At 39.4% G+C, this 24,370-nt stretch overlaps 1 protein-coding gene across 1 annotated transcript in view; it reads right to left on the bottom strand.

The window, feature by feature from the left end:
- Positions 1–1,198: 1,198 nt before the first annotated feature.
- The window catches only part of DHX15 (DEAH-box helicase 15), an 82,967-nt gene continuing 59,795 nt past the window's right edge, over positions 1,199–24,370 (bottom strand). The window contains exons 8-14 of the mRNA XM_067562567.1: positions 21,971–22,120; positions 21,577–21,685; positions 19,936–20,127; positions 16,292–16,414; positions 6,550–6,740; positions 3,248–3,417; positions 1,199–1,767 (exon numbers count right to left, since the gene is read on the bottom strand). Coding sequence (XP_067418668.1) covers positions 1,650–1,767; positions 3,248–3,417; positions 6,550–6,740; positions 16,292–16,414; positions 19,936–20,127; positions 21,577–21,685; positions 21,971–22,120 — 1,053 coding nt within the window. The 3' untranslated portion in view covers positions 1,199–1,649. The remainder of the gene's footprint in view (positions 1,768–3,247; positions 3,418–6,549; positions 6,741–16,291; positions 16,415–19,935; positions 20,128–21,576; positions 21,686–21,970; positions 22,121–24,370) is intronic.

Below are 24,370 nucleotides of genomic sequence, written 5' to 3'. Positions count from 1 at the left end.
TTTCTATGCTCTTACCAGAAATTCTGACAGGGGGCAGTAAAGTCCCCTGAAGGGAATGAGAAGATTTTACAGAATACCCAGTACTTTATTATTCTACTTGTGCTGAATCCACACACACAAGAATTATTTAACTATTAGACAATGTTGCATCATCTTTATCCATCACAATGCTAAGCGTCTTCATTAAGCAACAGTTAAGACATAATTTCCCACCACCTCACATCCCCTCCCCATTTTAAATAACATTTTAGAAGAGGATATGAGGTTTGGAATTGAAAAGAGGGAGGGAAACCTGATAAACTTTATTAATTTATTTTTATAGCCATAAAAATTAGTTATATAGGTATAAATATAACTTAAACAAAGCATCCTAAATGTTCGTACTCAAGACCCAATTGTCCTTGGGTCAGACAGTCTGATTAGTACCACCAGCAAGAAACACTAGCTTAGTTCTAAGCCCTAGGGTATGGGGAAAAAAATGAAAAGTACCTAGCTTAATATTAATGACTATAATAAGCAATTCAACTACAGAATTGAGACTGGTGAGAGTTGCTCCAGAAGGACTGTTAATCCAATGTGTATTTCAGGGTAGGGAAAATATTAAATCATGCCAAATACTTCAATTCCGCATGGGATCAACAACTTCCAACTTTCCTTTGTTGAAAAGTCTTATTTCACTAATATCACTGTAAGGCTACAATGTTTGGAGTGGTTTGTCAGTCATACAGCTCACTCATACTACTGGTACTGAATCCAATGATTGCCTTTTAACAATGTACTATCATCCTTATCTGTCCAATACCTAATAGGGTAACTTCCAGCTGACCATAAAAACTCTACAAGATGCATTCTCATTACACAATTCTGACCAAGAAAGTATCTATGAATGTGTTCAGAGGAAAAGCTCTGTCAAAACTGCAACAAGATAACATGGAACTTCCATTTAAAACAAATCACTAAACCATTTAAAGAATTAGGCATGGGAATTCATGTTTCACAGTATGTATTAATCTCTCATTTATCGCTATCTATACTAAGTGTGATACACAGATAACTGCAACACTGAAAACAGTAGACTAAAGTGATGTCAGAAAGTAAGCAGTTTAACTGAAGATTGGAGACTGAATGGTTCTTCACTTTTTTTTTTTTTTTTTTTTAAACAAAAAAAATAAAAATACTGAAGTGCTGTGGCACAAAATTAGTATAAATAGACTTTATTGAAGTCAGTACACCTCTGTACTGAAACTGAAGATTGTGTCTACATAAGCACAAGTTGCAACATTTCACAACTTCTAAAAGGAATGTCAACAATTACAACGATCATGCATACCATGGTCGATAATCACATTTTAGAAGCATTTTCAACCATTTCTAAAGAAATGCTTATAACATTGTTATATATAGAACTACTTTCAATAAACTGCAAAACATTGATCAGCTTTTCCAGTATGAGCTACAGTGTCAACACAAAAGGGAGGCATAAATGTTTAATTTATGAAATCAGAATGGAATATTTACTGTAAAGAAAAAAATTTAAAAGCTTTCAAATAAAGGCCATTATTGAACCGAAGTGAAGAGCACAACTTGAACTCTGAGTTCATTCATCTTTTAAAGCTGTCCTCTGAATAACTTCAGTTCAAAGCATAAATTCAGTACTGAGAGTATTCCTTGGACTGAAGTTTGGCAATGATGCGGTCCAACTGTCTCTTTGCTTCACACTGTGGGAAATTGCTCATGTCATAATATTGAGGGGCAATTTTCACCAACCTGCCAAAAAAAGAAAAAAAACTGTCACTAATACACAAGTTTGAACATTATACAACCTGTAGCAATTTTGCCCAATTAGCAGCTATGTTAAAAAAAACAAAAAAAAAACCAAACAAACATTGTCCATCTTTTTAGTACTGTTTAGAAATATGTAGATCCATCTTATGGACTCCTAAGTCTGGCATTGCAAACACAGTTCTGTATTTTCAAAAAGAAGAGCAGCTTTACATACAAAAATATCCAGAGTTTAAATGCTTATTTAAGTAGTACAAAAAATTAAACATGTTCAGACTAGCCCATTTCAAAGATCAAAAAGATTTCCTATAATGTACAGTAATCATTATTAAGCAGGAATAAGATACCTAATTTTTAGTGAGACAAGGTGAGTGAGGAACTATCTTTTATTGGACCAGCTTCTGTTGGTGAGAGACAAGCTCTAGGCCATGTCTATACTGACGGCGGCAAATTCGCCATAACCAGATCGATCTTTCCGGATCGATTGAGCGGTCAGTGTAGACCTGCTCAATCGATCAGGAAGTCGACTGAGTAAAACCATCCCGTCAAGTAGCGCAGCACAGTGCAGTGTAGACAGCGTGCAGAAGGGAAGCACAGCAGTCGATGAGAGTTACACAAGTTACTCTGCATAGTTTGCATAACTCCTGTCGACTGCCGCCAAATAGCCAGGTGCGTGTGGACCAGGGCCTAGAGACTTTAAGTTGGAAAAAATCAAGTTTTGAATGACCCACAATGCCTAACAATAATATTCAAATGATCCCCAAAAAAATTCTTTTTTTTTTTTTTTTTTTTTTAAATAGAATTGAATCATAACACTGAAGTTCTAAACATTTTATGATACATTGCAACATTTTTTATTTACTGCTTCATAACCAGATAATTCCAAAAAGTATTACATTCTACAACTTGGATTCCAAGAACGATGAAGTCATATAGACAACAAACACAGAAACAAGTGACAACCTACAACAGGACCCTTGAGCAAGAAGTATGTAGGCACTGCCTGCCTCCCTGTGCAATCATGCATCTACCACCAAAAAGTTAGCTGGAAGCTATAGTTCTCGCACCAAGGAAAAATCCTAGTCCCAATTACAAAACCTGGAGTCTTGCCATTGACTTGAAAGAGGCCGGAATTTCACCCCAAATCTGCATGATGTTAAATCCTTCTCCTCAGTCCTCAAAATAATCCCAGAACTCCTCATTACTAACAAATGTAAACATATAAAACAGAAGCCAAAACCCATTGTTCACACATATAGCTCCCATTAATGTAAATGTACAGATCAAGGGAGCTCAAATCATTTTTAAGTGCACAAATCCATCTACCCCATAAAATATTTTATAGAAAAAAACCCACAAAATATTTTATAGTAGGCAGTTGTGAAAAAAGTACTAACTTTAAGGAATTTTGAGAAAACACTTTCAGATTTAAAAAAAGATTCTTAGAACAGGAAAAAATGCTCACCATTCTGGCTTGATATCTGTACATGTTCGGATGTAGTTCTTTGTTGTAAGGACAAATTCATTATAAAGCACCCATTCAGGTTTGTGGTCAAGAACTGTGGAAGGATGCAACTGCACCACCTGGTTGTCCTTCACTGTTAAGTAATGCCCTGTTCGTTCCAAATGTGCCACCTAAAATTTAAAAAAAAAAAAATCAAAGACCACTACCAACTATTCATTACATGTAAGAAAATAGATCTCTTCTACTTTGTGAACTTCGTTTGAAATTGTTTAAAACTACTCATGTGCACAACTCCACAGACATCTTACCTTGGAAATAGTTTTTTTCCAAAATATGTAAGGCTAGCTTTCTAAACCTCATATGGACTTTGCATACTGCTTGCAAGACAAGTAACTATTTATATTGCCTGTCAAGATTTCTGATGGTTTTGGTAATTGCTAATGTATACTTAAATATTCATAAGCAGTTCAAGCAAGAGACAAAGTGAGACAAAACTGGTTAATAGTTCTAATCTCAGGAAGAGGACCACTAGAACAAAAGCATACCAAATATAATTCTTTACAATTAAAACTTTTGGAACAAGTTTATAACAGCAATATCTTACAAAGTCAATATCATTCCAATAAGGACATCCGACTCAAACACTGTAGTCATTCTACTTCCTCTTGGACTGAAAAAGGAACCTTATATTGGGTCTTCAATTCTCATTCGACACCAACTTCAATAGTACTTTCAAATATAATAATGGACCTATAACAATATAGGTTCTACTAACACTTTGGATCTGAAGAATGCATAAACTGAATAAAAGAGCTGGACATCCAGTATGACAGGAGGAAGAATGGCCTTGTGGTTATGGCATAAAACTAAGTGAGAGATGTGGGTTTAGCAACACACTTTTGCTATGACCTTGGTAAAAATCAATTAACCTCTCCATGTCCAAGTTTCCCTTTCTGTGAAGAGATAATATCTTCATCACAGAGGTGTTGCAATACTTAATTTATTAGGATTTGGTAAAGTAATCAGAGTTCTTTTATCAGTAGCTTTATTTATAGAGTTAATCTAAAGCTAATTCATCATCCCTCTAGTTAACTTTTTTTTAAAAGATATTTTGTACAGTCAACAATTCTGTTTGTTTTCTCACATAAATATTAAAAGGATGCTAGAAAAATAATGAAAGGAAATATAGCAGAGTTGAAGCAGTCCAGATTATGGAGTTACAGCTGGTTATATCAATTATCTTTTTTAATTAATTCATCTTGGGCCATCTTCCTGAATTGTGAATCTAGTACATTATTTCATGTGTCTTAATTATTTTGTTCTTACCTTACTAACCACAGTCCTGCATTTGTTTTTCAATTTTGCTACCACAGTGATTAAAATACTTGTGACTTAAGCCAATACATATATTTAAAGAAATAACTACCTGTGCTTACTTCTAGCAAATCAGGACAATTTCCTTATACCACATTAAGAGGAATTCTTATATATTTTTTAAGCATTGGTGCTTAACATCACAAAAGATTAAGAAGCATATCTACAATGTCTGTGATATTATTTACAATGGTGTGTTTTGAAATATCTCTTAAAATATTCCTTTAAAGAATTAGTAAATTTTACCTAACTTCTAATTTTCAAAATAAAGGAAATTCACATATTATACTGTTATTTATTTCAGATATAGATGATCACTCAAGAATGATTTATATTTTACTCTTGCATAATTCCCACTACTTTAATCAAATATTTTAATCTATTTTATTTCCTAGATTGGGAATGGAATATTTTGGTACAAAAATATTCCTGAGAGAACAATTATTTTAACTTTTTCTATTCTTTGTAGAAAAGATAAAGGAAGAACAACTCATTTATTTAAGTATTTTATTTTACATAATAATTTGCTGTAAATTTTCTTAATCTTAATATCATGGACATCTAGTATCTGAATCACTCTTGGCTCTATTTTAAGTTATGCAAAAATCTCAACCTCTGGTTTCCTCATGCTTGGCATCATAGTTTCCATTTTCCTATCATTTATCTTACAGCCACAAACAATAATATTTCATTATTTTGAGTAGTTCTGTAGTGATTTTGAAGGTTTTGAAATATACAATAAATCATATGCTTAAAAACATGTTTTATTGTGTATTTTATACGAGATGTTACCTATTTTTATTCCACAACATTGATTGCCAGTGGTTCCACTGACGTGACAGTGGAAATGGAGTGGGAAAAGAGGACACTGGCACATACTACTTTTTAACAAAAGGTTTTGAGTTATAGCCATTAACTGGATCTTGAGCGTCAAGCACTAGATCTATATCTGTAAATAAATCAATTTTTCCTAAATCTGAAAATAAATGACATATTTCTTATTTGTAATGAAGCAGCATCTAGAGGCCCTAATCTGGGATCAGGGCACCAACGTGTTAAGCATTGTAAAGGCATATACATTTACCAGGACAAAAATCTTTGCAGCTCCACAGTTTTTTTTTTTTTTCTCTTTTTTTTCTTCCCTTCCTTTTTGTAGCAATATTCAAAAGCTTTCTATTTGCAATAAAAATCTATCTGGTCAATATTATTTAGATACTCCATTAATGCTACTCATCTTTTAAAATTATTTTTGATAAAATGCTTAGATTTCCGTAGAAGACTCAGTTTGATTTGCCTTTGCCTCATTAGGCATCACGGATATCCTCCAAGTTTTGGGACAGTGCAACTGCTTCCTTTGCTTACACTTTTCCGATTCAGTTATTTTCCCAATTTTTTTTTAAACTTTCTTATTAGGAGCTAACTATCCCGCCTTTTAACACCGTTTAGTTCTTCCCATAAAGTTATTTGAGCACTATCCCTAATACTTATAAAAACAATGCAATTTCAGGTTTTACATTTTTAATAAAAAGAGTTGTTTTAATCATGAAGATTTAGTTTTTTGTGATCTGGTTTTTATCAGACTGAACAGAATAAAAATGAAAAGGGCAACAGAAAAGCACAAAACTGTTATTTCATAGATACATAGTGTTTAAAGCCAGACAAGACCATTAGATCATCTAGTCCGACCTCCTATATATCAAAAGCCATTCATTTTTCTATTTTCCCCTTCCATTTTTAGGTATTCTGATATGAATACCATAGGCTAATGCAAACTCCTACTCAATAGGTTTGAATAAATTATGGTTAAACATTGTTATAAGTAATATTCATAGAACTTTCATAATTGGGGAAAGTTTAATTAAAGTAAAATTAAAATCTATACAGCAAAAACTGAAGAGTCTATACATTTCATATAGATACACACATACCTGCATAAAGTACCCAGTAACCAAAGCCTTTCTTATATTGATATAATAGTCTCTGCTTGTAAAGTCTGTGCTTCTACGAGGCAAATTAAATCTATCCATGATTCGTGACAGCTGTTGGCGTACATTGTCTGCAGACATCAGGGACCTGTAGTTAATGAAGTTGTCATAACACCACTGAACCGACTCATGATCTGCAACATTAAAAAAAATCATGAATCATCCAAAACGGAACATTTTGTCCAATTAAAACAAGTAAATAAAACAGTGACCAACTGAATGGTCAATTAGATGAACCAGAAACAAAATCCATATTTTATAAGTGCTAACAGTTCTTAGACTCTTCAATGGATTTTGTACATTAAAAACTTGGCTAAATTGTCTTCTACTCAGGAAATGTCTGGCCAGGACCAATGAATATATCTAGCACTTTTTGTGCAGTAATACATATACACACTAAACATTACTGTCTTCCTGAAATGCTGTGCCAATGAATTTCTTTTCTTTCTAAGAAGAGAGGCACTATGCCACTCAAACGCAAATAACTTTGGTTCACTCGGACTAGGAAAAACGAACAGGTTGCAAGTACCATGTGGGAATCTTTACTGTTATATGGGTAATGAATGCATGACAGAGCCCACTACAACTATAATGCATTGATATATCAACTAAATCAAATGAATAAAAATAATAAAACCTGCTTAAATATTAAGCCCTTTTACAGAGCTTTATATCTTTAAAGAGCAGTAGAAGCATGCTTTAATGCACCACACCTCTAAGGCAGCTAAGTGTGTTCTGCCTTTTATGATGGGAAAACGAAAGCAGACACAAGCAGCTGGTCACACGGCCTGTCACAATAACATCTCCAGAATTCCATTCTTCTAGTGCTTTAGATAATCCAGACTAGTTGCCTACCATGTGTACACTTACACTTTATTCCTTTTTATTGTTTGGAAATGGTGGTTCTATCGAAACATTGTAATATTAGCTCATTTCATTGAGTTTAAAGAAGGCTGACAATGTTAACACAGCATCAGTTCCCCTCAATAACAAAAATCAGAAACATTTAGACAATACCAGGACTACCTAAGAAATGTGTTTCATTCTTATGCATCTCTGCAGTGCCAATTTCTCTTGCACTTGAACTCACCTTTGTGGCTTTACTAATCTGACAAAAGCACCATTACTTAAACGTAGGATCATAGAACTGGAAGGGAACGCTGATCCAGTCCCCAGAAATCAAGGCAGGATCAAGCATTATCTAGACCATCCCTGACAGGTGTTTGTCCAACCTGCTCTTAAAAATCTCCAATGATGGAGATTCCCCAACCTCCTTAAGCAATTTGTTCCTGTGCTAAACTACTCTGACAGTTAGGAAGTTTTTTCTAAAGTCCAACCTAAACTGCCCTTGCTGCAATTTAAGCCCATTGCTTTTTCTCCTATCCTCAGAGGTTAAGGAGAACAATTTTTCTCCTTTCTCCTGTAATAACCTTTTATGTACTTCAAAACTGTTATGTCCCCACTCAGTCCTCTCTTCTTCAGACTAAACAAACCCAACTTTTCAATCTTCCCTCAGAAGTCATGTTTTCTAGATCTTTAATCATTTTTGTTGCTCTTTTCTGCACTTCCTCCAATTTGTCCACATCTTTCCTGAAATGTGGCGCCCAGAACCAGACACAACACTCCAGCTGAGGCCTTATCAGAGTGGAGTAGAGCGGAAGAATTACTTCTCATGTCTTGCTTACAACACTCCTGCTAATACATCCCAAAATGATGTTTGCTTTATTTGCAACCGTGTTACACTGTTGACTCATGTAATCAACTATGATCCCTAGATCCCTTTCTGCAGTACTCTTTCCTATGGAGATATTTCCCATTTTTGATAGATATTCAGGGCTGAAAGGAGCTCAAAAGGTCATCTAAGTCCAGCCCCCTGTGCTGAGTCAGGACCAGGTATAACAACCTCCCTCGGAAGCCTGTTTCAGTTCTGAAACTATCCTTACAGTTAAAAAGTTTTCCCTAACACCTAACCAACTCTCACTTGCTGCACATTAAGCAGATTACTTCTTATCCTACCTTCAGTGGACGGGAATGCAGTCTTTATAAAGCGCTTAACATATCGGAAGATTTATCAGGTCCCCACCTGTCTTCTTTTCTCAAGACTAAACATGCCCAGTTTTTTTAACCTTTCCTCATTGGTCATATTCTATGAACATATCATTTTTGTTGCTCTCCTCTGGAATCTCTCCAATTTGTCCATCTTTTTTGAAGTGTATTGACCAAAACTGTACACCGTGCTCCAGCGCATGCCAAATAGGTCAGAACTACCTCTTTTGTCTTCTAAATCTAATCTTCATAAGCAGCAGTGTTTTCTCCCTCTAAATCAAGCACTCCCTTCATTTGCAAGGTTCCAAAAAAGTTCAAATTAAGTGCCCTTAAAAGGTACATGGAGAACCCTGGAGCCTCAAATCCTCAATCTAAAGAGTGGACGGCATAAAGATGGCAGCACTGCAAGCTACACCAAAACTAAAAGTGAATTTTCACAATAGCCTCTTAACTATCGTTTAAAGTGAAGATCTGAAGACATCTGTAGGCTCTTTATCAAAAAACATGCACAATCTCTCTTGCCATCGGAGCGCCACATGTGGTTATAGTCAAAAAGCAACTAGGTAATATCACCTTCTATGGACAAGTTTAACTTTAAAAATTCATTATTTTTTACTCCTGTCAGTGCTGTAATAAGGCTATGGAAGAATAAACTAGATTCAGTTTTGCATCATACATCAAAGCTGTCAGCCAAGTCTTGATTTCTAAAGTTTATTTATTTATTTAAACACTGATTATATAAAAATACAGCTGGATTGTTAAACTCCAGATTAAGCTTTCTTGGCAGTTAGTGTAATCTTTTGACTTATAAACAGAGCAAATTTGACATGGAAATCATTGATGGAAAATACTGAAACCAGGATGCCATTTTTATAGTAATTTTTCAAGAAGACAGATAGAACTGCTTATCTTCACCTCTCTGTCATTTTGATCTTGCTCAAATTGCCAAAATACACTTGAATAAAGAGTGATATTTTTAGAGGACAGTATACTGTTTGTATACACACATACAAGCCATACCTGTACAAGTGATATCCATGTGATAAGTTTATCACACGGCTGTGTAATTTAACATATCACTGTTGCTGTACCACCTATGCTCTTCCAACCTTTTATCTTGAGACTTATTCCAACATTCCAGCCCTCTAACTAGCTTTAATGTTTGCCTTTTTCCCCAAATCAACCTGGTCCCAGAAATGCTCCTCTCCACCCCCAAATTTGAAATATCCTCTCCTCAAAACTCTCCCTTGACACTGCCCTTTGCCTAAGACAAGCAAAATTCAGTCCTGAATAGGTTTTCAACACCCAACATTACAAATTTGAAACCTAGTATTTTATACGCTTGGGAAAGGTAGAGTCTCTGCTGTCCAACGCTACCAGTCACTTCAAGATCTAGGCCAGACCAAGATGCCTAATTTTAAAACTGATTTTTTGAGGGATACTGATGTGCTATTTCAAGTCATTCTTAGATGGATTTTGCGTTTATATGTTTTATTCTCTCTTCCTCTCAGCTCAATAGGTGGACTTATGATAAAAAAGTTACTAACCTTCCATAACTGTTCTTTGAAATGTGTTGCTCATGTCCATTCCATATCAGGTGTGCACGCGCCACATGCACATTCCTCAGATTTTTCCCTCAGTGGTATCCATAGGACCAGCTCTAGCGCCCTCTGCAGTGGTGTGCATATGCACTGGTATAAGGAGCGCTGCTGCCCCTCCTCCTCCGACCCCAGTTCCCTCTTGCCAGAACTCTGACAGAGGGGAAAGAGGGTGAGTTATGGAATGGACATGAGCAACATATCTTGAAGAGCAACAGTTACAGAAAATTAGCAACTGTTTTTTCTTCTTCGAGCGCTTGCTCATGTCCATTCCCAGGTCAGGTAACTCACAAGCAGTACTTCTGAGGGTGGGCAAGGAGTTCACATAGGTGCCGATTGCAATACTGCTCTGCCAAAGCCTGCGTCATCCCTGGCCTGTTGCGTAACGGCATAGTGGACGCGAAGATATGAACAGAAGACCAAGCCATGGCCCTGCAAATGTCCTGTATTGGAACCTGAGCTAAGAAAGCCACTGACAAAGCCTGTGCTCTTGTTGAATGAGCTCTCAGAGTGGCAGGAGGCGCAACATTTGCCTGCTCGTAACAAGTTCGGATGTAGGTGGTGATCCAGGAGAAAATCCTCTGTGAGGAGGCTGGCAAACCCTTCATTTGCTTGACGATCATGATGAAGAACTGCATGGATTTTCAGAAGGGCTTAGTTCTTTCGATGTAGAAAGCCAGTGCTTGCCTGACGTCAAAGGTATGCAAGACGTCTCTCTTCACTAGAGCCGTGAAGCTTTGGAAAAAAGACTGGCAGAAAGATATCCTGGTTGACATGAGACTGCGATACCACCTTTGATAGAAATGCGGGGTGAGGATGCAGCTAAACTTGATCTTTGTAAAACACAGTATAGGAAGGTTCCAATGTTAGAGCTTTGATTTTGGAGACTTGCCTTGCCGATGTAATTGCCACCACAAAGGCAACTTTCCAGCACAAGTGAAGAAGTGAACAGGACGCCATGGGCTCAAAGGGAGGCCCAGTGAGTCTGGACAAAACTAGGTTGAGGTCCCATGGGGAACCAGGTCTCTGACCTGTGGAAAGAGCCTTTCAGGAATCTGGCGGTCATCTCATGAGAGAAAACTGATCTGCCCTGGATACGCGGGTGAAAGGCCGAGATGACTTCTAGATGTACCCTGATTGACGATACCACCAGGCCTTGATCAAGTGGAGTGACTACCCCAGAATGGAGTGCACCAGTACCTGGTCGTGAAGAGGTTTCATTCCACTTCGCCAGATAAGTAGCTTTAATAGAGGGTTTTCAGCTTTCCAGCAGTTCTTTCTAAACTTGAGTGGAGCAAGCCTGCTCCTCGAGGCTTAACCATGCTGCACCCATGCCATCAGATGTAAGGAGGCGAGGTTCATATGTAACAGCTGATTGTGATCCTTTGAAATCAAGTCCAGAAGGTCCGGGAGTGTTGAAGGGGCTGCCTCTGCCAGGTTCAGCACCATGCCGAACTAGTGTTGACAGGGCCATGCCAGAGCAACTGTTATGACTTGCGCTTTGTCCCTCTTGATCTTTATGTGAACTTTGTGGAATTGGTGGAAAGGCGTACATCAAGGCCTCCTGACTACTGCAGGAGGAATGCGTTGGGAAGTGAGCCGCTTTCGGGTCGTTACAGGGAACATAAATGTTGAAATTTCCTGTTCTGTTTGGTTGTGAATACATCCACCTGGGGAGATCCCTATCTCTGGGTGCAGGGACCACTCATGACAATAAGAGAAGGACCTGCTGAGGTGATCTGCCAATGTGTTCTTGACCCGCCAGGAGGTGTGAGGCTTCAAGTTAGAGCGCATGCTCCATGCAGAAATCCCACAGAGTGCCTCTTGGCAGAGGGCTGAGGATCTCACTCCTGGCCTTGCTTGTTGACATAATACATTGACAGACAATAGGGCATCAAAACACATACTATCTTTCCCGACATCTGGGGAAGGAACAAACTTCACAGGCTAGACTGATTGCGCTGAGCTCTGCGACGTTTTTATGTGTAATGTCAGATCCTCTGCGGGCCAGAGGCCTTGGGTCCTGAGGGAACTGAGGTGGGTTCCTCAGCAGAGGTCTGAAGTACGCAATACCAAGCAGAGCATTGGGCAGGGATGCAAAGGGAACCCCTCTTGCTACGTGGGCAGGGTTTGTCCACCATGCCAATGAGGCAAGTACTCGAGGCAGGATCGTAAGGATCATGTCCAGGCTATGTCTTGCTGGGAATTAAACTGACGCTAGCCACATTTGAAGGGGTCTGAGGTGCAGTCTTGCATATTGTGCCATGTAGGTACATGTTGCCATGTGACCCAGCATTCTGAGACAAACTCTCGCTGTGGTGAAAGGGTGAGCTGTGACCTGGCTGATCAGCTTTTGACATGGTTTGAAGTCCGGCCTGCGGCAGAGTAGAGGAATGCCTCAATGAATTCTATCCTTTGCATTGGTACTAATGTAGATTTCTGTTTGTTTATCAACAGGCCCAGTTCTTGGCAGGTGGCTCATAGTACCCTGATACCGTGCTGCATCTGAGCTTCTGAGCAACCCATGATGAGCCAGTCATTGAAGTAAGGATAAATTTGTATTTCCTGACGTCTGAGGTAGGCCATGACTACCGCCATATATTTTGTGAACACTGTTGGCGCTGTTGATAGGCCAAATTGGAGAGCCATGACTTGGGAGTGGTTGTCTCCCACCTCGAACCATAAGAACCATCTGTGGCCATGGAAAACGGAAATATGGACATATACATCATTTAGGTCAAGGGTGACGTATCAGGGAGGGGATGATGGAAGCCAGGGAGACCATATGGAACCTCAGCTTCATGAGATATTTGTTGAGGCAACATAAGTCCAATGTCGGTCTTTGGAATCAGAAACTAATGGGAGTAGAACCCTTACCCTCTCAGTTGTTGTAGAACTTCCTCTACAGCTGCTACCCACAGAAGAGCTTGTACATCCAAATGAGAAGTTGCTTGTGAGAAGAGTCCCTGAAGGGGGATGCAGATAGGGGTGGGAAGGAGGAATTAAAATAAACTGAAGGGCCTATCCCACTGCAAAGGTGCTTAGGTCCAACATTATAGCTACCCACGCAGGGAGGTAGGATGAAAGACAGTCTGAGAAGAAGAGGAGGTTTGGATGCTGGGTTAAGTCTGCTAGGCCATCCTCAAAAGGCCTGTCTGCTGCCTGGTGGGTGGCAGCTTGAGCCCGACTGGGAAGTGTCAGTAAGGGGTTGACCTTGATGGCGCTTATGGTCCCGATCACCACCTTGTAGGGCTCACTCCTTGTCTGGCCTGTGAACCACTGCAGTTGCTGGGCCTGAATTGCTTCCTAGAAGTAGATAGAATGTACAGGCCAAAGGAACGGAGTGTGGCCCTGGAATCCTTTAGGCCATGCAGCCTGGTGTCCGTTTGGTCAGAGAACAGCACTGCACCATTGAAGGGGAGAACCTGGATGAACTGTTGGACCTCCGCGGATAGACCAGATGTCTGTAGCCATGAGGTCCTCCACACAGAGGGAAACAACTGACACCATTATTCTGGCTGCTGAGCTGCCCATGTCAGAAGTTGCCTGGAGGGAAGCTCAGGCAACTGATTCGCCCTCCTCCAAATTAGCCATAAACTCCTGCATAGACACCTGGAGCAAGGACTCGGCAAGTTTGGCCATGGAATGGCATATATTATAGTCATATCTCTCCAGCAGGGCCTGCTGGTTCGATATGCGGAGCTGGAGGCTAGCAGTCGAATAAATCTTTCTACCAAAATAGTAACAGTTCTTCGCGCCTTTGTTCTTGGGGGTTGAGCCTGACTGCCCCTACCTGTCGCTTTTGTTGGCAGCTGACACCACCAATGACTCCAGCGACGGGTGATAGTACAGATATTCAAACCCCTTGGCAGGCACATAATATATTTTCTCAGCCCTTTTAAATGTAGGGGGTTGCCATAAGACATTGACAAGTTAAACAAATCTTTCTTGGACAGGAAGGGCCACTCTAGAAGAGGCTGCTCTGCCAAAATGTCAAAGAGCACATGGGCTCCTTCAACTCTTCCACCTCCAAGCCCAAATTTGCAGCTACCCTCTTAAGTAGCTCTAAAGTCATCCTCCAGGACCATGGAAGAAGGACTCGCTACCACTTCATCAGGTGAGGATGAGGAGGAGGCAGGTAAAGGTGGAGTAGGCATCTGTTCTTCTGCAGCTGGGACAGCCCCCGGAGCTCGGTCTGGTTCATCATTCAAGTTTGGGGGCAGGCACGACACTGTCGCCAAGCATCTCTCAGATGTTCCTGAGATAAACTGTTGCACCTGTAACCCTGGGGCAAGAGGGAATCCTCACGGGTTCCAGAACTGCCATGGTCCACAGAAGCCCAATGGTAAGCCCAGGAGGAAACCTGCATCCGTGGCTTGGTTTACTTGGTCTCTAGGTAAAGTGATCTCCTCCCACACTGAATCCGAGGGGTCCTCTTCTGGGGACCAGGCGGTGCCAATCTTATTTCCACCTCTTTAGTGCACTGGTAGGTACAGTGTCTTGGTATCAGGGAGCGGTGCCGGGACTTTGATCGGTGTTGAGCATCTGGGGATCAATGATGGTACTACGGTGACCTGTAGTTGCACTCCGGAGACCAGTGCCACAGCTCCGGGGATCGGTACCAGAGTCTGGCTGTCAGTAGCAGTGCTCTGGGGACTAAGTCCTGGTGACCACTGCCAGGGCGTCAATGACTGATGAGGGGTCAAAGATCGGTGTTGAGGATCTGTGTGGGTCCCCATCGTGGGCTTGCCCCTGGACCCATTCTTGGCTGGCTGACCCAGCACAGGATCTCAGCGTGGAGGTATTGCCTATCGAGGAGTGGGAAGCACCGGAAGCAAGACCAAGTCCTTGGCTGCTTGAAAAACCTCAGGCATGGACGGCACTGCGAGGTGCCAGGTACCTCTATCACGGCAAGGAGTCAGAGGCAGGTCCCAGGGAGGACTAGGAGCTCTGATGGGTGAGGCCATAGCTGACCCGAGCTCCGGGGAATACAAGTGGCCTGGCGTGGGTCTTGGCTCGTCCCCTGCTCTATTTGTCCTTCTTAGGGGCCAATCAGTGCCTTCTTCTAGCATGCAGCTTCTTGTGTCACTTCTTTGGTGCCAGGGATAGTGACTGGTGCCGGGATGAACTTGGTGCTGGCGGAGCGCTTCGACTAGATACTGACGTGCTGGGTGTGGAGTCTGAGCCACCAGGTTCAGAGTCTGGCTTGAGAACAGATTCCATCAGGAGTGTTCTTAACTTGATATTCCTGTCCTTTTTAGTGCAGGGTCTATAGTTTCTGCAGATCCTGCATTTATCTCAAACGTGAATCTCCCCCAGGCACTTTAAGCAGCTCTGGTGAGGATCATTGATGGGCTTTTATGGGCATGGGCTTCTTACATGAAGCACATGGTTTGAAGCCTAGGGACTGGGATATGCCCTGTCCCTGGGGCTATGTCCCTGAGGGATTATCTAGTTACTAACTAACTAATTAACTTATCTAAAAATCGATGTACACTAAATCTACAGATGAAACCAATGACAGAAGGCTTACCAAGGCAAGGACATTCCAGCACTGTCACTGCAGTGAGAAGGACCGTGGGAGGACACGGGGGTGCGGCAACACCCTTACGGATACCACTGACGGAAAAGTCTTTGGCACCAGTGCATGTGGTGCACGCACACCTGACATGGAATGGACATGAGCAAGCACTTGAAGAAAAACTATGGCACAGAGAGGCAGCCCAGAGATCAGATCTAACAGAAGCAGCCAGGGAACTGGTAATCAGAAAATACAGCTGGGCAGCAGACCTGAAGTTCAGGTCTTAATAAGTCAGTCTTCCAGATAAAAGAGATTACTTCCTGGTGCAGAGGTAAGGGAGATAGTATTGTTAAAAAGATGCCAATCTTTCCTCATGTGGTAACATTTATTTATTTTAAAAATAAACTGCTACTTTGAAATAGGATCTCTTAATTTGCATTTAACACCAAATTAACACCAGACATTTAGGCTAACACTAAGTGCTATTGCATATCGTATTAATTTCTAAATTTATACTTACTTTGTTTGAAAGCATGGTAGACATTCAGCAACGTCAAATGATCTCCATCTATGTGGGCAAACCTCATCTTGGCTTCATCTGCTGCTTTCTTGGCTTCCGTGGGGCGAACAAAACACTGTGGGACTAAACAAGGTTGGTATGGGCCCAACACAAACGCCCATATCGATGAGTCACGAATTCAGAGATAGAGGAACAAGGCCTAGCTAGGTCAGTTCACAGAGCATAGGGCAGGGCAGGATGGCCTCCAACTGCATCTTGGACAGTTTACTACCTTGATTTGGTACATCAACACCTAACCACATCTGTAAGACAAGAGGGTTTCAAAGCTACAGAGTACCTGATTATTTTGACTAGAACTATACGTAGGCATCAAAATCTCTATTCTGAAGGCCATCAAGATTGCCTAAATATACTAGAAGGCTCAACAGATCTTTGTTCAAGACCCAGTGCTGATAGCTGTACCACATACCATTATCATAGTGACAACGAACGTCTAATTAAGAGGAAGTCTTTTTCAGAGAGGCTCTCTGTGGACAGAAGTGCAGAAGAGAGCTTTCAAACTATACTGCACTAGTGCAGCTGGTGAAACTTTACTACTAGTCTGCTGCTAGATAACTTCAACCTTACATGTGTTCTGTCACTTCCAGAAGGTATTGCTATCAGCACTGGTGCACAGAAACTTATGTGAATGAGAAAGTATCAAGAAGTCCAAGGTCATGATGGTAGCGGTAGTGGTGGAAGGTTAAACCGCCCTTTGGCACTATTTGAACTAAAATCCCCAATCTGAGGTTGATGAATCCTGCCTTTCCTCAATTTCTATTATACATGTGATTTTATAGCATACTCTGAGTTTTCATTCAAAACCAGAAATTAAGTCCCAAAAATCTAACAGAAGTCTGGACAATTTAAGTGCACAAATATTTACTGCAACATCACTTAATTCACTTAGTCTATCAACATTTTATAAGCAGTGACCCCATTCTGATAGGTTTACAACACCGTTCTTAATTCATGAGGTTGAAAGTTGTTATACAAAGTCTTTACCTCATTAAAAAAAAACCTCAGTTTGGTTTTTCTCTAAGTAGACAGCATCATAAGGTTGTGTGTGTGTTTAAGTTAATTTAACACTATGAAACATGCTGAAAGGAGAGCCCTAAAGGTCTACGTCCTTTATTTTTCCAGTCACTTGGGACTTTTTGCACTTTTTCCACAATGAAAGCCCACAAACCTAATTAAAAGCACTAATCTATGTATCATTTGTCTGTAACAGACAAGGACCTTTTGATTTTTATCTCTCACAAAAGCTAGTAAACACTACATTTAAAGACCAGCTGTACTACACAAGTTGAATATTGCATGAAATTCCAATAAAAGGTGGACATTGTAACAGCAATGTTAGTGGAAGAACAGTACTCTTCAATTCACATGGTAACAAATCTGAAAGACCAATGGATCAAATACAATGTAAATGAAGATGTTTCTTCCACAAGCCCCATCTTTAAAGTCTTATATTTGAAAACAAAGGAAATAAAAATATTTAAAAGTCTAACTTGAGCTAATAAAAACAAAATTTTAATTATGCCGTCACTCCATTGACTCACTGCTTTTCCTAGATGTGGCAGAGATCTCCATAAGCCTGCAACTTTTACATACAGCAAGTGCTACCAAGTATTCAAAACAGTGAGTTAAGAAATGAATAATATGGCTTTACTTAATTTAAATAAGAGCCTTCATGCTCCTCAAAACAGCTTTTTGTAAAAGAACTTATTGTATAAAAGTTTAACTTATGTGCTGTTGTGGTCAATGCTATCCCTGCCTCCTTTTTGGTATTTAGGTCTTCCATTTAATCCAAAGAGCTAATCTCTTACTTGATTCTGGACAGCTCATACCAGTGCTTTCTGCAACACATTATGTCACCAGCACAGCTGTTTGCTGTGTAAAACATTTATTGGATTTTTTATTTTAACTAACAGTAGTTTAACTACATCCAAGAAAGTACCATCCTAAGCAGCCAGTTTTTTATATATTATTATTTATCCTAATAGATGGTGGTGATTTTTTTAAATGTAGGCTTGGAAGAGAAAAAGCTAAATAGAAAAAAAGAGTATTGTCTTGTCTAGACAAACAGTGCATAGCAAGCTGGGGTGTAAATCTACTGCATGCTACATGCCACGCACTAACTGTCTGTGTTGACCCTACTACCTCCCACTAGAAGCTTCCTAATGGGTGCACTCAGCTTTGAAAGAGCAGCAGGTCAGTGTGCCCTAGGGAACTTCGACTGAATGGTAGCAGGGACCACACAGGTAAGTGTGCAACATCCTAGTACCATGTAGAGGTACAATCCAGGTTGCCATGCACTGTTCATCTAGATAAACCCTAACACATACTCAGCTGAAAACAAAAGGCAAGATTTATTTGCCTTACTCTTTCTCTTTAATATAGCTTTTGGAGTGGGTAGGAAGGGGAAAGGATTAAGTGACAGAAAAGGCAGGCACCAACCTACCACCACCTCCGCAAATAAGACTACAATTTAGTTAAAAATTATTAGATTCTGCCCTGCCCATCTGCTCTGAGTCTGAACAGTCAAAAACTCTGCAAACATTTTAGCTTGTTCTTACAAAACTTTCACATCATTAATATGCTGCAAGACTAAACTGAAGCAAGATTTTATACTTAGCCAAAACATTTTTCTAATCATCTACATTAAGCTTGAACCATTCCAGGAAGGATCAGAAGTATAATTGTACTGTAAACAAGTCTGCAAATGGTAAGAACCAATATTAATATCCTCATCATCACAGTGGACTAAAACTTGCTGCCATCTTCTTAAGACTCAGCATAAAGTCAATCATTCTATATAATTGGGGATTTAAACATGGAACCTGCTTGACTTCTTGGTTTTTCCTCAGAAGACACGTCTCTTTTTGACAAGCAGCTCTGCCATGGTATACTAACATTCATCTATTGCAGCAGCACAATATAGCTGCGGAGACATATTCTTTATATTTGTTATAGAATGAAATTTCCTTTTGCATTTTTGGAGTAATACGTCACTACTCTTTTTAGCTTTCCCTTTTACTTTGAAAACTCGGGAAATGTATGTAGTATTTCATTTAACTGAGTTTAAGTTTAAAAAATTAATTGCTAAAAGTCAGATCTCTTTGGGAAGAGCCAAGTTTACAAATTATGTAAAGGAATACCAAAAATTAGATTGGGGATAAAGTGGTGGAACTGATACTCCTAGTCCTCAACAGAAATGGACAACAATCCTCATAGACATTTCTGTTCCAATGGCCTGGAATTCTTCCATAGTAAGCAAGCAACAGACATTTCTGTTCCAATGGCCTGGAATTCTTCCATATTAAAAAAAAAAAAAATCAAGATATTTTAACTGCAATCCAGGAAGTCAAATTCTTGTTTCACCATTTCATGCATATTGCATGCTTTAGCAAGTGTTACTTTCATTTATAAACTTTAACCCACTATGAATAATTCTAAACAGTAAGCTTTGAAAGGCATAATTCTAGCTTTATTAAAGGTGCATTTGTAATCATTTATATATACTGCTGGTGGAATAAGAAATATTTTCCCAAACTGGAGATCTGGGCTTTGTTTGGCATCTCTTTCCCTGCCCCTGCTATTACCTGACAACATGGCAGTAATAGATAGGATCTCATTAGAACAGTTGTAGTCACAACTTGCAATAACCATTTTAGCCAGCTGTGGATCCAGTGGAAATTCAGCCATCATGGATCCCAATTCAGTCAGGTCTCCGTCATCATTTAAAGCAGCTAGATAATTCAAAAGCTCTAGGGCTCTCATCAAAGTTTCAGGGGCTGAAAGAAAAACACTCTATTAGTCAAGCTGCCTTTAGTAAGCAACAATGTGACAAAGTACAAATTATTATACGCAATATCGTTTTTCATTCTGTAGTGGACCAAATTCAGAACACAAGCTGTCATCAAATTCAATTATAGAGATCTAGCAACCAATGAATCACATAAAACTCAGTCTGATATAGGATAGTTCTACACAAGATTCAAAGCCTTCTTTAAATGAGCTAATTTACCCAATAAAGATGGCTACAAGTTTATCATGACATCTGGGTTTCAGCTGCAATGAATTTCAAAAATTTTACTACTTGAAAGTAAACTTAATTCTTACTTACTTAATTCTTACTTAATTAAACTTACTACTTAATTCTTACTATTCTCTGTTTGGTGCATTTGAAAATAATGAGTTTTTGTTTACCAAACACAAGTGGTATGGAGAGTATCAAATATTTAGTGAAGTATCTTATTATACAAAGTGCATTGACATATCTTCCCCTTCCTTTAGTTTTGTACAAAATAAGTCCAAAGTGAATACCAAACTATTTTAGGCCAGACTTTTAAAATAAAACATGTGCTTTAGAGGCCTGCAGTCTCCACAAACAACCTCTGGTTCTGCAAAAGTGCTGTCTCCTCTGTTTCTCCAGACGTATGGATAAATAGTATGGAAGCCCCATGACTTTATATTTTACCATTATGTGTATCTTTTGCATCGGGACAAGGATTCTAGTTTATTTGTACGACTGTATTCCAGTGCTTAACAAGGACTTAAAAATAGTATCATATACATACATTAAAAAGCAGAGCCCAGACTGATATTTTTTTTAAGTAGCAAAATGAACTGGTTTCTTTTAAATTTTTAAAGGTTTATGAAAATTAAATTTACAATTGGGCTGGCACTTTCATTTTATGCTTCAGTATGCCAAAGCATGAATTAAACTTTAAAAAGTGCCGGCCACTTTTATTTACATGGGATTGTTAATTGATGTGCAATTAGATTGTGTAAAGAGGTGTTAAGTAAAAAAAACTCATTAACTAAACTAATAGATTTTCTAACACAAATGATTTCATTTTGCCTTATCCCCTCCAAGCAGGGGGCATGTTGTGGAACTCCTTGCTTCAATAAAAAGCACTCATGCAAGCAATGACAGAAAGATAAGTTGTGCTTTGTTACTGGTTTTTTGTTTGGTTTTTTTTTGGGGGGGGTGGGGGGGTGGGGACGGACGACAAAAGGGTGTGCACTAAAAATCAGGATAAACCTGAGAAAGCTCCTAATAGATGATCACAAATTAGTTAAAATACAACTAGCAGATATAAGATGAAATAGCATTCTTAGTCACTACTTACACAATATCCACTGAAATTAAAATTTTTTGAGGTCACAGAAACTAAACTACTTACAAAAGTACATCCACAAAATATAATTTTAAACAAAACTTGATAAAAAGTTCATACCTGGTGGGTCCATAAAATCAAAGTGCACCAAATCATCTATACCAAGTTTCTTCAGCTGTAATACCACAGACCCCAAGTTGGACCTCAGAATTTCAGGGTAGGTGTTGTCCTGGCAAAAAAATACAGTATGTTTTCCACTTTGCTTTTAATTCTCCCTCCTCCCCATCAACCTTAAATTAGGAAAACACCCTTGCGATATTTGACTATGTTTGGTAAAAGGAAGACAAGAAGGGTGAGAGCACCTTCTTTTTAAATTCTGTGGGTTATGGAGATATAGTTGGTTCCACTTTTTGTTTTTCTGTTGGATGGAGTTAGATTTCTTTTGACAGTTGTTTTGGGTTTCCTGCCTGGTAAAGCAATTTTTGAGATTCTACATTCAACTAAATAATCTTACCTGCATTTCAGTTTTGTATGCCTTCTCTGTATAAAGCCTGAAGCACTTGCCTGGTCTTGTACGACCAGCACGACCAGCTCTCTGCTGAGCAGATGCTTTACTGATCGCAGTCACCAAGAGAGATTCCACTCTAATACGAGGATTGTATACCTATTTGATAGTGGAGTCCGAAGCAGAGAAAAAAAGAGACCGAGTAACACTCATGAGTAGGTAAAAATGCCATGCAGGAAATAAAAAGGTTTTAATTTTAATTTTCAAACACTTCTTCTAACTGGAGGATTGTGTGTTAATGTCTGAGTGACTTTCTGGCTACAGAGAACAACTGGACTGGTAATGGAAAGCTTCTAATACAATTGCCCCTCTAAACTAAGAAATGTTTACTTTTCAACTAATTTGTTAACATCTTTTCCTGACAAGCTTCCTGCCCTCTTTTAACTTTACCTCGTTATCCATTTGTAAGATAGACCTTTGTAAAGTGCTTTGAGATCTACTGATGAAGCACTAGGTATTTTTTATTAGTAGTAGAATTTTACTTTTCCACTTTAATGCTGAATTTGCTGACTTTAAGGAAGAGGAATTAATCATTAATGTTGCATCAAAACAAGACTTGTTTTTGCGTGGAATTATTTTTTAAATTAGAAAACATGCCAATGGAGCTTAAATATTATTATCTAGTTCTGTATGGGCTGATGTCTTCTGCAGACGGTCAGACATGGCCAAAGCTACACTCTCTCAAAAAAAAGCTGAGCAGACTCAAACTGAGGGCTAGATTTACAGACACCCCCATGAATTAGATCGATTTAAAAAAAAAATGAAGCATTTCACCACATTCCAAAGTTTTGAATTGCTCTAACTTAAGATTAATCAACCACAGGCACAGTCCTATTATATGAAAGTGAAAATCTTTGAACATGCAACTTAAAACCTGTCCAATTTTTTCAAACACAGCTTTTTGCTTAAATCTCAAAGTATGCAAAACAGACAGAAGTTAAATAATCAGTCTATCCATTTCTGAGTTATGCATGTACAATACTTGACTGCACATATAGGATTTTCATGATTTATCTTAAAACGTGCAAATCTCAGTAATGGATGAACTGACTTTGCTCAGAGTGGTGAAGCAGTGGAATGGGTTACCTAGGGAGGTGGTGAAATCTCCATCCTTAGAAGTTTATGGCCCAACTTGACAAAGCCCTGGATGGGAAGATTTAGTTGGGGTTGGCCCTGCTTTGAACAGTAGGTTGGACTAGATGACCTCCTGAGGTCCTTTCCAACCTTAATAGTCTATGGAACACCAAAAAATCATTTCTGGACTTGAGACCAAGATGACCATTCTAGCCCAAGAATTTCAGAAAATTATAAATAACTAAAAAGGAGAGGATTGGAGCAGGTCTGTAATGCAAGTTAGACCTCTATTATTATCCCTCATCACTGAAGTCAGCACACAACAGTAATTCTCCTTTCGACTGAGGAGGACGGGACACTAATTTCCACAGTTTAATGATTGCTCCTTTAAATGGCCTGAGTTTCCTTCAGAAAGCAACAAGGCAAAGCCTTTCTTTGGTAGGTGAATGTGCTATCACAGCAGCACACTCAGCCCCTACAAACATGGGTCCTGAACTCTGATGCACTGTGATTTTTCCAGTTGATCAGCCCCATCTCTCTACAGAGACTGAATCTGTGCTGCTGTTCCTTCAGCCCATACCTGTCCTGGGCACCAGTGCAAAAAACCAAAAAAAACCAAAAAACCCCCCACAAATCTAACCAACACCTTGCTGCCCCACCCAAAAAAAACCCCCAAAATAGAAGCACAGGGAAACAAAGTAAGAGCATGTCTACATTACAAACTTGTTCACACTGCCCTCCCTCTATCAGTGGTTGTGTGTCCTCACCAGGAGCACTTCCACTAACTTAAGAGGAGCAATATTGAATTCAGCCATGAAATTGACAAAAGTGATAGTCAACAGCTGATGCACGTAACATGCAGTATCTACACAGACACTGTTGCCCCAACTACACTGACATAAGCCATACACCTCTCGTGGAGATGGATTTATGATGTCAGTGTAGTAGGGTACTTACATCAGCGGAAGCAAGGCTTTGGGTGTACACTGACAATCAGGGTGACAAAGCTGCCTTACATTGACCTAACTCTGTAGTGTAGACCAGGCCTTGATCAGTTTCACTCGGCTCCTGCTGAGCCATATAGTAAAGAAAAATATTCTATATAAGAGTAGCAGAAGCAAAATCCTGCATTGCTCCTACTGACATTACAGAACAGGGAACGGTGGTGAGGGAAGAGAAAACATGGAAGTTTGTTCCTGTTTTCAGTTGGTCAGGCAAAAGTGAAGTTTATAGCCAGAACACCGAAAGCCTAGTCTTCCCCTCAAAAGTCGAGAT

This window comes from Emydura macquarii, unplaced genomic scaffold (genome assembly GCF_026122565.2).
Source record: "Emydura macquarii macquarii isolate MOO-44397 ecotype Brisbane River unplaced genomic scaffold, CSIRO-AGI_Emac_v2 contig_2448, whole genome shotgun sequence".
Lineage (NCBI taxonomy): Eukaryota > Metazoa > Chordata > Testudines > Chelidae > Emydura > Emydura macquarii.
Note: the sequence above shows the minus strand (reverse complement) of the source record. Positions and strands in the feature narration are given on the sequence as shown.